Here is a 13,479-nt window from a genome sequence, read left to right as displayed (position 1 = left end):
AGCTCTCTCTAGGAATCTGAAGGTGTGATCTACTTTAACTCTCACATTCTAACCAAAAGCAACCTGGACTTGGCAGTACTTTTCAACTTTGCTGACTGCAGACATCCCAGAGTGCTTACAAAGTCGCACACACCTTCATTAATTTTTCTCTCTTAAATACCAAAACCATCGTAGTGCCACTATTCTTTTCCACTTAAAGATTACTGAGTTGAACTGTCACTCTCGGTATGTGACTAAAAGCCAACATCTAAAGAAAACCCCTTCCCATCAAGTTCACAAACACGAACTGAACTTTCACTTGCTACAACTGCTGCCTTTTGCAATCTGCTTCTCAGGCTCACAGTTACCAGAGAACAATTTCTTCAAGGGTCCCCTAACCTCTCTCACTTGATGGCTATAAACCCACCACTCTGCACTGCCATCCACCCCTCTAAGTTGCAACACCCTCTGATCAAACAGTAGTCACCTGAGATACACTTATCAACCACTCACACTACATTCGGGCCTTGACTTATTAATGAGTGTAATGCTAATCTTTAGACTTAATTTTTGAAGTACGAAAAAGAAAATGATCTGTGTACTGAATAAGTCACAAACCTTTTTAAAGTGCACATTACCATCTAAGATAGGGGTTTCCCCAGTGACTCAGTGGTAAAGAATCCTCCTGCAATGCAGGAGACACAAGACATGAGGGTTTGATCCCTGGGTTGGGAAGATCCCCTGGAGAAGGCAATGGCAACCCACTCCAATGGGTTCTTGCCTGGAGAATCCCATGTTCAGAGGAGCCTGGTGGGCTGGTGGGCTACAGTCCATAAGGTTGCAAAGAGTCAGACACGACTGAAGTGACTGAGCACGCATGCACACCATCTAAGATACTTGGCCATGTATCTCTAATATATTTGTATGTGGGCTTCGCAGGTGGGACTAGTGGTAAAGAACCCCTCTGCCAACACAGGAGACATAAGAAACGTGGGTTCGATCCCTGTGTCGGGAAGATCCCCTGGAGGAGGGCATGGCAACCCACTCCAGCATTCAGAGCCTGGAGCATCCCATGGACAGAGGAGCCTGATGGGCTACAGTCCATGGGGTCACCAAGAGTCAGACACGACTGAAGCAACTTAGCACACACACTTGTATGCATATCTGTTGGTTTTAAACTGTATATATGGGCTAACATATAATTATGAAACTAATCTGCAAAACAGAAATTTTAAAAGGCTGAGATAAAGAGATTTTATGATTTTCTACCCACACCCCACATACTGTACCTTATTTGCCCTTCTTCAGAGACCACTGACTTAAAGAGCTTTATTCTAGGGGACTTCTCCAGTAATCCAGTAGTTAAGAATCCATGAATCCACCATGCAATGCAGGAGATGCAGGTTCCATCCCTGGTTGGGGAACTAAAATCCCAAATGCCACAGGGCAACTGAGCCTGCACACCTCAAAGAACTTACATATATAAGTTTTGTGTGTGTGTGTATATATATATATATATATATATATATACACACACACACACACATATATATACATATATATTCAATATATATTCTATATATTCAATATATACATATATTTAATATATATATATATTCAAAAAGAACTTCATAGCCAAGGATCCTTTTTCTAGCATACATCATTATTAAGGAGGCTGCTTTAGGGCAAACTTATATGGATAGCCTGGCTAGGAGGGGATCAGTAACATCTAATTCAGAGGGTTTACTCTATGGCTCCTAAGAAATGACACCACAATAATTATTTACTATCATCTGTGCCTGAAGCCCTGTGCTCTGGGAGCTGCAGTCACTTGTGCTGGAAGCACCAGAGCAAGTGTTAGAGGCATGGGTCCTATTCTTGAAGAATCCAGCCATTAAGAATACAAGAACATTCCAGCAATGTAACAGTAACAAGTATTGTATTTATAAGAAAATGCTCAGAATCCCCACTATGGTCAACCCGCTGATTCCAGGATAGACAAAAAGATGGAAACAAAGACAACTGGCCTGTGGTTCTCAAAGCAAATCATTTAATTTACTTCTGAAAATCAGAAAGCCCTGTCCTCTAGAGTCAGAGCCATTATTTCAGGCTGAGACAGCAGGCCAGCTTGAGGAGCCTGAGGGGGCACAGACCAGCTACTTGAGAAGAACTACAGCAAGATGAACTTGATGACCGTTAATGTCTTCAGTCAGAAATCTCAACTTTCCCTCCGGCTTTTTAGGAGATGACCTGCACATTGCATTAATTTTCTTCCAAGCCAGAAATTCTCCATCTTTTTCTAGTTAACAGGGATGTGTTTACCTAAAGGAAGACTTTGGAAATGTGCGATTGAGGGCTCAGTGTCTCACTCTCCATTTCATGTAAGGAGATCTAAAAACATTACCTTCAGTTCTTACTGCAATACTGACAGGCAATAAGGAATTGATCAGTGTAAAATCAATTAATGATACTAGGTATGGCAATGCATTCTGGTATTGATACTTCTAACTCCTTTCTGCCTAAAACACCTATTGATTGCTATCAACACTATACACATAATCTTTAATGGTTAAGACTAAAATACAAGAGCAGCCACCATTACTGAAGATCTACTATGCGAGCTTTATGTGTATCATTTCTTTTCTTTCTTCAACTTACGAGACTTATCACCTCATTTTACAAATGATAAACAAATTTTGAGAGGTTACTGAAAATCGCATTTTGAGAGAGCCAGGCCAGGATTTGCAACAAGATCTGCTCTAGAATTCTGTTTTAAAAACTATGTCACTACATGTTATAAGTTCCAAATCTATGTTTATCTTTCTCCACATTTCATTCAATGATATGTTCTATACTGTCTAGTTAAGAGCATAATTACAATAAAATATGATAAGCAATAATATTTTTGTATTGAAAAGCAGGCTTCAGGATCTAAAGGATGTAGTCAAGTCCTAACTCTATTACTTACCAGCAATATTACCCCAGGAAATATATTTAAATTTCTGAGTGCCTGTCTTTGTTAACTGTAAAAGAGGAATAACTATCATGTAGAATTGTTATGAAGATTAAATATGCATGCATGTAAAGAATATTGAATGGTGCCTGGTAATGCATGCACTTAATGGTATTATTTTTAGATACACAAAATAGTACGACAACAGAAAGGATGAAACACATCTGCCAAGAAGATGAAGGACACGAGTCCATGACCTTCAGGAAGGGCTCCTAGTAGTTTCAGTTTCTACGCTGAGCGTGCAGTCCCTTTCCTAAACCCTCAGGAAGACCCAACAGGCTCGAGACTCATTCCTGGATGTGACCTGAACACCTTGGTAGTATGAACAGTAAGCCCTGGCCTGAGGACAAGACTGGAAGGAAAAAACAAGACCAGAGTAACTGTGTGAAACACTGGATCTAAAATCAAAGGGCTCTGTGTGTTTTTCAGGTTTCTGGCTGGGGTCAAGATGGTGCTCAACTGCCCACTGGCCAAAGCAGGACAGTTGCTCTCACCCCAGGGCAGTTCTATTCTGTCTCAATCAGGAACTACCCAGCGGAGCCTGGGGACTGGACACAGGAGGGATGGAGCAGGTCAGGACTATCTCACACAGCCCGGCTGCAAACTGGTCATTGGGAACAACAGAATAAAATTAAGTTCTTCAGCATGCAATGCCTAGGCTGAACGCCTCTGAAACCAAGCACAGACAGGCCTGCCTGAGGTTTTAACATCAAAACCATGAGCATTTAAAGGGGCTGGGGTTTCAGGGTAAGTCTGTACACAGAGATGGTTTGTGCTATTTCCACCAGGGAGTTAAAAGGATTTTTAAAGTTATGAAAAATACTCTGACTTCGACCTTTAGAAAAACATGATTATTTTGACTCTTTCAAATATAATCCTTAAGATACTTTAAATAGCAAGCAGCATTACTTAAAAAGGCAAATACTGCTGAAAATAAATTAAGCTACAGGGTAAGGGAGCAACAGGCCTTTTGAGCCCTCTTTGGAGAGCTACAAGATTCATGACTTCATGCTTAATAAAAATGTCACAGATGCACAAAGATCTCTGGGATATTCCATGTATCTGAAAAGAATGATTTCAGTACACACCGTGGCTTTAACATGAATGAAAGGAAATAATTTTCTAAAACTAGTAGGATATTATACTAGTCAGTTAAGCTGATTACCTGTACTTCATTTACCCTTCAGTCACATTATTTTAGTGTTTTTTTTAGTGGGCCCACGACTTACACGAATTAGCCACAAGCTATATTAGGCATTGATTTGCATTTTCTGCATGCTTTAGACCTTAATAACATCCTTCAGACGTTAGGAAGTAGGTACATTTTGATGTCCACCTTCTTGGTTCTAGCTGCCAGCATTAACTCAGCCAATTTGACCTCCAAGAGCACTACTCTGACCTCGGCTCACACTCCACTCCCAAATCTAAGCACATAATACATCACTTCACAAATGATGGAAGAAATCAGACAGCACCCTGGCAAGGACACCACATTAAAACCAGCAGCTAATGCCTGTGAATAATTTCAGTAAGAATGAATCCAGGTAAGAATGATGTACCTACCTGTACCACAGGATCTTTTGGTTGGTGTGATTAACGAGACATGAGCTGTATCTGTGCATGGCCCACCTAGAAACAGAAAGGCAGGCACAAGAGTCAGTTCATATCCTCTGCATACCCAGAGGGGCTGTCCTGGATAAAGAGAAACCTAAAATGGAAGGGATCAGCCTGTAAGCATGCATAAAGAGGAGCAGTAGGAAAAGATGAAGATGGTGATGGTGGTGGTGGGTTAATTTTTAGTTCAGCAATTCAGTCTAACGGCCCATATTCTTTCTATATTATAACATCATTTTCATTAAAAAAAAAAAAACAACAACTGAATCTCACGTAACATTAAGATATTAAAGAACAAAATTTTAACTAGAATTTTCATCTGGGTAAGAGTAAATTACCCGTAAGTTTGGGGAGATGAATTTTCCACACAGCAATAAGCAGGAATCTCCTTCTTAGGTTTATCTCAGTGGTCACCCCACCTTTGAATTTACTGCAAAACTGGCCTTATTTAAAGTAGGCGGGGAACCTCCCTAAAGAACAAACTACTTATCAGAAAAAATAAGGCATCATTTTAATATTTAAAGACAGCACTGCTAACCAAGAAAGAATATCTAGTTTAATTATAAAAATATGACACAAAGAGGGCCTTCATGGAATTTTCGTGGCCCAGGGAGCTGATGGATAGGTATAATTCAAGAGTATGAGAGACACAGTCAGTCAGTGGGTGAAGACTTGAAACGCAATCATTTCATTCTACAGAATCAGGACCACAAACAAATTCTTAAGCTGATATTGATATATACTCCAACATCCTACCTTCTGAAACAGGAAGTTACCTTATAAACTTGAAGACCAGAAGTTTTTGACATGCACTGGGTGGGCCAATAGTGATGATCATTAAAGAATGGGACACACAAGCAAATGTTACATAGATATTTTGAAAAGTCTCTCCAGGTGACTAGAATGAAGAAAACATGATTATTTAGCATAACTGTTTATCACTACGGGGCTTCCCTGCTGGCACAGTGGTAACGAATCCAACTGCCAATGCAGGAGATGTGGGTTCAATCCCTGGGTCAGGAAGATCTCCTGGAGAAGGAAATGGCAACCCATTGCAGTATTCTTGCCTGGAAAATTCCATGGACAGAGGAGCCTGGAAGGCTACAGTTCTTGGGGTTGCAAAGAATCGGACATGACTTAGCGACTAAACAACAACAATATGTCATCTATGACCAGACTTCCTATCACTGAAGTTACTCATCAAAATAGGAGGAAATGAAAGAGCTCAGAGTTTGTGCCACCAAGATCCATGGATTTAGGACCCTAGATATCCCACCAAAGAAGTTCATCATTGCTCTACTCTTTCCTATACCAAGGCCCAAAACAGCAGCAAACTGTAGTGGGTGTAAGGAGACACAGAGAGAAAACAGTAAAATGTGGGGAAATCAAGTAAGCATGTTGTTAAGGTCAAAGAGCACCTAGCGAGTATCTTGATGTGTCACCACAGGTTAGTCTCACGCTCGAGGGCTTATAATCTTATTAGAAAGACAAAATTTGTGCACTTATACAAAGAATAATACATGACAGCAATAAAGAGCTAGATGCAAAATGATCAAGTGCCAAAGAATATGGAACAAGTAATAAATGCTAAATGTAATCAGGAAGAAGGATTATTCATCATTGGCCAGCATTACCTGGAAATACTTCTCAAGGATTTGAAAATGAGGCAAGAATAAATTAAAAGTTACAAAGACCAAAAGAAGAGGGCAAGAAAAACTTAAACAAGTTTTCTACAAATGTCACATTCAGCAGAGAAAGCTTAACATACTAAAATCCCAGAGGTCCAAATGAGCACTGCTGCTGCTAAGTCACTTCAGTCGTGTCCAACTCTGTGCGACCCCATAGACGGCAGCCCACTAGGCTCCACCATCCCTGGGATTCTCCAGGCAAGAACACTGGAGTGGGTTGCCATTTCCTTCTCCAATGCATGAAAGTGAAAAGTGAAAGTGAAGTCGCTCAGTTGTCTCAGACTCTTGGCGACCGACCCCATGGACTACAGCCTACCAGGCTCCTCCATCCATCGGATTTTCCAGGCAAGAGTACTGGAGTGGGGTGCCACTAGTGATACGAAAATAAGCAACGTGGAGAGACACTGACTGCAAGGAAAACTAACACAGACCCCATATCCTCAAAACCCATCGGGCACTAGCTCTGTAGCTCCATAAAATGTTATAGCTTCTGTTCCCATGTGTGATTTTTTCCGCTTTTGCTTTTGTTCTTTTGTTAAATAATTCTTATTTCAGGGAAAAAAAGCAGTTAAGTCCTACAACTACTCTTTTTTTTTTTGGTCATCTGTTTATTTTTTAAAATAAATTTAATTGGAGGCTAATTACTTTACAATATTGTAGTGGTTTTGTCATACACTGACATGAATCCGCCATGGGTGTACACATGTTCCCCATCCTGAAGCGCCCCCCCCACCTCCCTCCCCATCCCAACCTCTGGGTCATCCCAGTGCACCAGCCCCGAGCACCCTGTCTCATGCATCGAACCTGGACTGGCAGTCCGTTTCACATATGATATTATACATGTTTCAACGCCATTCTCCCAAATCATCCCACCCTCGCCCTCTCCCACAGAGTCCAAAAAACTGTTCTATACATCTGTGTCTCTTTTGCTATCTCGCATATAGGATTATCATTACCATCTTTCTAAATTCCATATATATGTGTTAGTATACTGCATTGGTATTTTCCTTTCTGGCTTACTTCACTCTGTATAATAGGCTCCAGTTTCACCCACCTCATTAGAACTGATTCAAATGTATTCTTTTTAATGGCTGAGTAATACTCCATTGTGTATGTGTACCACAGCTTTCTATCCACTCGTCTGCTGATGGACACCTAGGTTGCTTCCACGTCCTGGCTATTATAAACAGTGCTGTGATGAACATTGGGGTACACGTGTATCTTTCAATTCTGGTTTCCTCAGTGTGTATTCCCAGCAATGGCAGTTCTATTTCCAGTTTTTCAAGGAATCTCCACACTGTTCTCCACAGTGGCTGTACTAGTTTGCATTCGCACCAAGAGTATAAGAGGGTTAGATTTTCTCCACACCCTCTCAAGCATTTATTGTTTGTGGACTTTTGGATAGCAGCCATTCTGACCGGCGTAAAGTGGTACCTCATTGTGGTTTTGATGTGCATTTCTCTGATAATGAGTGATGTTGAGCATCTTTTCATGTGTTTGTTAGCTATCTTTATGTCTTCTTTGGAGAAATGTCTGTTTAGCTCTTTAGCCCATTTTTTGATTGGGTCATTTATTTTTCTGGAATTGAATAGATTAAATGTCAGTTGCTTCGTTTGCCGTTATTTTCTCCCATTCTGAAGGCTGTCTCTTCACCTTGCTTATAGTTTCCTTCATTGTGCAAAAGCTTTAAAGTTTAATTAGGTCCTATTTATTTTTGCTTTTATTTCCATTACTTTGGGAGGTGGGTCATAGAGGATCCTGCTGTGATTTATGTCAGATTTATTTATGTTTAGCCTATGTTTTCCTCTAGGAGTTTTATAGTTTCTGGTCTTACATTTAGATCTTTAATCCATTTTGAGCTTATTTTTGTGTATGGTGTTAGAAAGTGTTCTAGTTTCATTCTTTTACAAGTGGTTGACCAGTTTTTCCAGCACCACTTGTTAATGAGATTGTCTTTTCTCCATTGTATACTCTTGCCTCCTTTGTCAAAGATAAGGTGTCCATAGGTGCGTGGATTTATCTCTGGGCTTTCTATTTTGTTCCATTGATCTATATTTCTGTCTTTGTGCCAGTACCATACTGTCTTGATGACTGTAGCTTTGTAGTGTAGCCTGAAGTCAGACAGGTTGATTCCTCCAGTTCCATTCTTCTTTCTCAAGATTGCTTTGGCTATTTGAGGGTTTTTGTATTTCCATACAAATTGTGTAATTACTTGTTCTAGTTCTGTGAAAAATACCATTGGTAGCTTGATAGGGATTGCACTGAATCTATAGATTGCTTTGGGTAGTATACTCATTTTCACTATATGGATTCTTCCAGTCCATGAACATAGTATATTTCTCCATCTATTTGTGTCCTCTTTGATTTCTTTTATCAGTGTTTTATAGTTTTCTATATATAGGTCTTTTGTTTCTTTAGGTAGATATATTCCTAAGTATTTTATTCTTTTTGTTGCAATGGTGAATGGAATTGTTTCCTTAATTTCTCTTTCTGTTTTCTCATTGTTAGTGTATAGGAATGAAAGGGATTTCTGTGTGTTGATTTTATATCCTGCAACTTTACTGTATTCATTGATTAGCTCTAGTAATTTTCTGGTGCAGTCTTTAGGGTTTTCTATGTAGAGGATAATGTCATCTGCAAACAGTGAGTGTTTTACTTCTTTTCCAATCTGGATTCCTTTTATTTCTTTTTCTGCTCTGATTGCTGTGGCCAAAACTCTCAAAACTATGTTGAATAACAGTGGTGAGAGTGGGCACTCTTGTCTTCTTCCTGACTTTAGGGGAAATGCTTTCAATTTTTCACCATTGAGGATAATGTTTGCTGTGGGTTTGTCATATATAGCTTTTATTATGTTGAGGTATGTTCCTTCTATTCCTGCTTTCTGGAGGGTTTTTATCATAAATGGATTTTGAATTCTGTCAAAGGCTTCTCTGTATCTACTGAGATAATCATATGGTTTTATCTTTCAGTCTGTTAATGTGGTGTATTACATTGATTGATTTGCAGGTACTGAAGAATCCTTGCATCCCTGGGATAAAGCCTACTTGGTCATGATGTATGATCTTTTTAATATGTTGTTGGATTCTGTTTGCTAGAAGTTTGTTAAGGATTTTTGCATCTATGTTCATCAGTGATGTTGGCCTGTAGTTTTCTTTTTTTGTGGCATCTTTGTCTGGTTTTGGTATTAGGGTGATGGTGGCCTCACAGAATGAATTTGGAAGTTTACCTTCCTCTGTAGTTTTCTGGAAGAGTTTGAGTAGGATATGTGTTAACTCTTCTCTAAATTTTTGGTAGAATTCAGCTGTGAAGCCGTCTGGTCCTGGGCTTTTGTTTGCTGGAAGATTTCTGATTACAGTTTCAATTTCCGTGCTTGTGATGAGTCTGTTAAGATTTTCTATTTCTTCCTGGTTCAGTTTTGGAAAGTTGTACTTTTCTAAGAATTTGTCCATTTTGTCCAAGTTGTCCATTTTATTGGCATGTAGTTGCTGATAGTAGTCTCTTATGATCCTTTGTATTTCTGTGTTGTCTGTTGTGATTTCTCCATTTTCATTTCTAATTTTGTTGATTTAATTCTTCTCCCTTTGTGTCTTGATGAGTCTGGCTTATGGTTTGTCAATTTTATTTATCTTCTCAAAGAACTAGCTTTTAGTTTTGTTGATTTTTGCTATGGTCTCTTTTGTTTCTTTTGCACTTATTTCTGCCCTAATTTTTAAGATTCCTTTCCTTCTACTAACCCTGGGGTTCTTCATTTCCTCCTTTTCTAGTTGCTTTAGGTGTAGAGTTAGGTTATTTATTTGACTTTTTTCTTGTTTCTTGAGCAAAGCCTATATTGCTATGAACCGTCCCCTTAGCACTGCTTTTATAGTGTCCCATAGGTTTTGGGCTGTCTACAACTAATCTTTACTTAGTAACCCCACATAAGTGATCCTTAGGGGTTTTTTTGACAAAAACATGGGGATAATAAAATTGCCTATAAACCACGAAGTCAATGAGATCATCTATATAAAAAAAGACTTCACAAACTATAAAGCTTTATGTTATATATCTTCACTGTCTCTGCCATGAGGTTTTATGAACCCAAGGGTCAAAACTCACTTTGTCATTTATTCTTGGGTCATGACTATATGGGAGAAGGCAGTGGCACCCCACTCCAGTACTGTTGCCCGGAAAATCCCATGGATGGAGGAGGCTGGTAGGCTGCAGTCCATGGGGTCACTAAGAGTCAGACACGACTGAGCGACTTCACTTTCACTTTCCACTTACATGCATTGGAGAAGGAAATGGCAACCTGCTCCAGTGTTCTTGCCTGGAGATCCCATGGACAGAGAAGCCTGGTAGGCTGCAGTCCATGCGGTCGCACAGAGTCGGACATGACTGAAGCAACTTAGCAGCAGCAGCATGACTATATCAGAGAAGGAAATAGTAACCCACTCCAGTATTCTTGCCTGGAGAATCCCATGGACAAAGGAGCCTGGTGGGCTACCATCCATGGGGCCGCAAAGAGTCAGACACGACTGAAGTGACTTAGCAGCATGACTGTATGGACAAAGGGCACTTAATAGTGTTCAGTAAGTGACCACTGCAAGCGACTTGATCAAATCAGGAGAGAAATATACATTTTTTAAAAACTTTTTTTAATTGAAGTTTAACATAAAGAGAATGAAATACTAGAATGAAGTGTACAAATCTTAAGTATATACCTTAAAGGGTTTTAAACATATATACTTGTGTAACAACCACCAAATAAAAATACAGAAACATTTCTGGAATTCAGAAAGTTCAAGGGCAAATTTTAAAAATACAGATTCCCAGATCTTGATTCTGGAAATTTCGATGCTCGATGTATGGCCAAGATCATTGAGTTCATACAATACTGTGAGCCATACAAAACACAAGGGTCAATAACAGCTTAACTAGCAGAATATTTGTTTAAAAGGACATAAAATAATTCATTTACTAAAATTGTTAAGAACAGAGAGAAATTAGTTTAATCAAATCCCCTGAAGAAATTTGGCTGGGACTCATGAATTAACTCTCCCATGTTTACAAATGCAATCTTTACCTCATCTGAAGGTTGAAGGTTTATCCTTTTGAAAATTCCTAGTGAATGAATTTCTGTAGGTTTTGGCAAATCCGCAAATAACTTTAAGGCTACCTAGCATATCTCAACATGTATCATCATGAAAGTGTTCTCTAGAGAGCTTGTTAAACTAACAACCCAATCCAATGTATTCACTACATTACAGTAAAGCACAAACAGAACCATAGTCGAGTCAAAACAAATTGACAGCAAAAGTAACCGGCAGTGATAATATATCCCAGCTTTGATAATTGGACAATATTATAAACACAGAGCTTGGAATTAAGTTTGGTCTGGCAGACTATAACCTATGAAAGTCTTTAAAATCCAGAACAGATGCATATGAGCAATGCACATATATTCTACACTAATTGTGCTGTCATATAAAATTCCTATACTTTCAAATAAAAGGAGTAACCACAGGAGGTTACGATATCCACTCTTACACAATTAACTGCAAGTCAGTTGTGTTACACTGAATTCAGGAAATTAAGGGACAGTCAAAGGGACCCTTTCCAGGTTTTGGTTCACAACAATAAAAATACAGCATTAGTCTCGATGGTAAGGGTCAAATTCAGGGCATCTGTTCCATAAGGGAGTGGAGCTGGCTAATATCTGTGAGGGGGGCTGGCATATGGTCTCATAAATCACTTATAAATTCTGCTCCTATTTTTGGCCTCTTCCTTCCAAGCAGCAGGATGGGCAAAGCTAATACTTGAAGAGCAAAATGAAGAAACCTTTTCAGGCCTGGGTTCTACAGGTAAATGTAGAGATGCTGTGTGTGTTGGGATCAAGAGTGGAAAGTTGGGAAAATTAATGCATTTCTAAGCACAGGACAATTCACACCATTACCCTCTATCCTATATTAATAGCAAGTGAGTTTGGAACAATGAGTTTGGGGTTGTTAAATATTAAAAATAAAATCACAGTTAAGGTTCCTTGCTTAATATGACACTCACTGGGAATTCCGAAACAGACAATATCAAGATTAACTCAGTTGAACTTTTTAGCCAATCACCATGAGTGTTTTCTGCTTTCTTTTGCTAAAGCAAAATTAAATATGTGAACTTTTTCAAGTTTCTTCATCATCTGAAGATACTTAATACTATCATTTTTCACTTGACATTATATTCAGAACTTTTTCCTAAGTTTCCACAATTCAGAGTCTGGAATTTGCATGTAAATAATGTCTGGTAGCTTGTGGCTTGTGACTTAAGTCTGAATACTCTAACTTGTCTTCTAGGGATGCTTCTATTCTTGTATCAAAGGTGTCATACATAATGCAGCACCATGGATCACATTTGCAATTCCACATGAGAGCTATGAAATGAAATTCTTCAACTGTATTCCCAACAAGCAGAAATCTTTATAGCCTATGCAATAGGGCAGTGGATTTTCTTCAGGAGACTGTACTGATTTCAACGGTGTAAAGTAAAAGATGGGTCAAATCTGCATATTAACTTCATTTGTAACCTGCAAAACCAGAAGGACTGCATAAAGGTATCCTGTCAACTATCAACTTTCACATTTCAAGTGGAAGTGGCAGGAATCTTAAATTTTCTTTTTCAGCCTCCTGTAAAGTTACTTAGCATGTCAAAATACACTGAGCTTCCGATGTAGCAGTCAATCCAACTGACTGAATGGAGACTATGACTCAGGAAAAAGCCCAGAACACAAGCTGCTTTTATGCTGGCCCATCATCTTAGGCACTCAAAAATCTAAGGCTGAGTAAATACAGAAAAACAGTACTCTCCTTAACCTTGAATAGAAATCAACAATTTTCAAGAAAGGTCTTATTAAAACAGCTGTGATGAGTGGTTATTTTTGGCTCCTGATTCCACTAGTCCTCACTGGCTGCAGTTATACCCCAGCTAAACCACATCAATTAGGAAAAATGGTCTGTCAAGGAGTCAGTCAGCTAAAAATTGCCAGAAGCTCGATAATCAAATATTCTACTATCAGCTCTTTCATGGTAACTGCAAAACATTAAAACACAAAAATAGCCATTCTTTTTGTAGATTTATAACACTTCAATATTCCTGCTTAATTAACATGACATTTACATAACAGTATCTAATTAATTTCTAACTAAAGGCACTGTGAGC

The 13,479-nt window shown here is 39.0% G+C and overlaps 1 protein-coding gene across 5 annotated transcripts in view; it reads right to left on the bottom strand.

Annotated features, from left to right (window-relative positions):
- The window catches only part of ZFAND3 (zinc finger AN1-type containing 3), a 324,986-nt gene that overhangs the window by 48,574 nt on the left and 262,933 nt on the right, over positions 1-13,479 (bottom strand). For 4 of the 5 annotated variants that reach the window (XM_086371551.1, XM_086371552.1, XM_086371554.1 and 1 more), the window contains exon 4: positions 4,556-4,621. The exons of the other annotated variant lie outside the window; for it this stretch is intronic. In XM_086371551.1, the coding sequence (XP_086227677.1) occupies positions 4,556-4,621 (66 nt within the window). The remainder of the gene's footprint in view (positions 1-4,555; positions 4,622-13,479) is intronic. 5 annotated transcript variants of the gene reach the window in all.

This window comes from Bos grunniens, chromosome 23, assembly GCF_055505025.1.
Source record: "Bos grunniens cultivar Pamir isolate PY7600 chromosome 23, Bosgru_T2T1.0, whole genome shotgun sequence".
NCBI lineage: Eukaryota > Metazoa > Chordata > Mammalia > Artiodactyla > Bovidae > Bos > Bos grunniens.
This window is presented reverse-complemented; position numbering and strand designations above follow the sequence as displayed.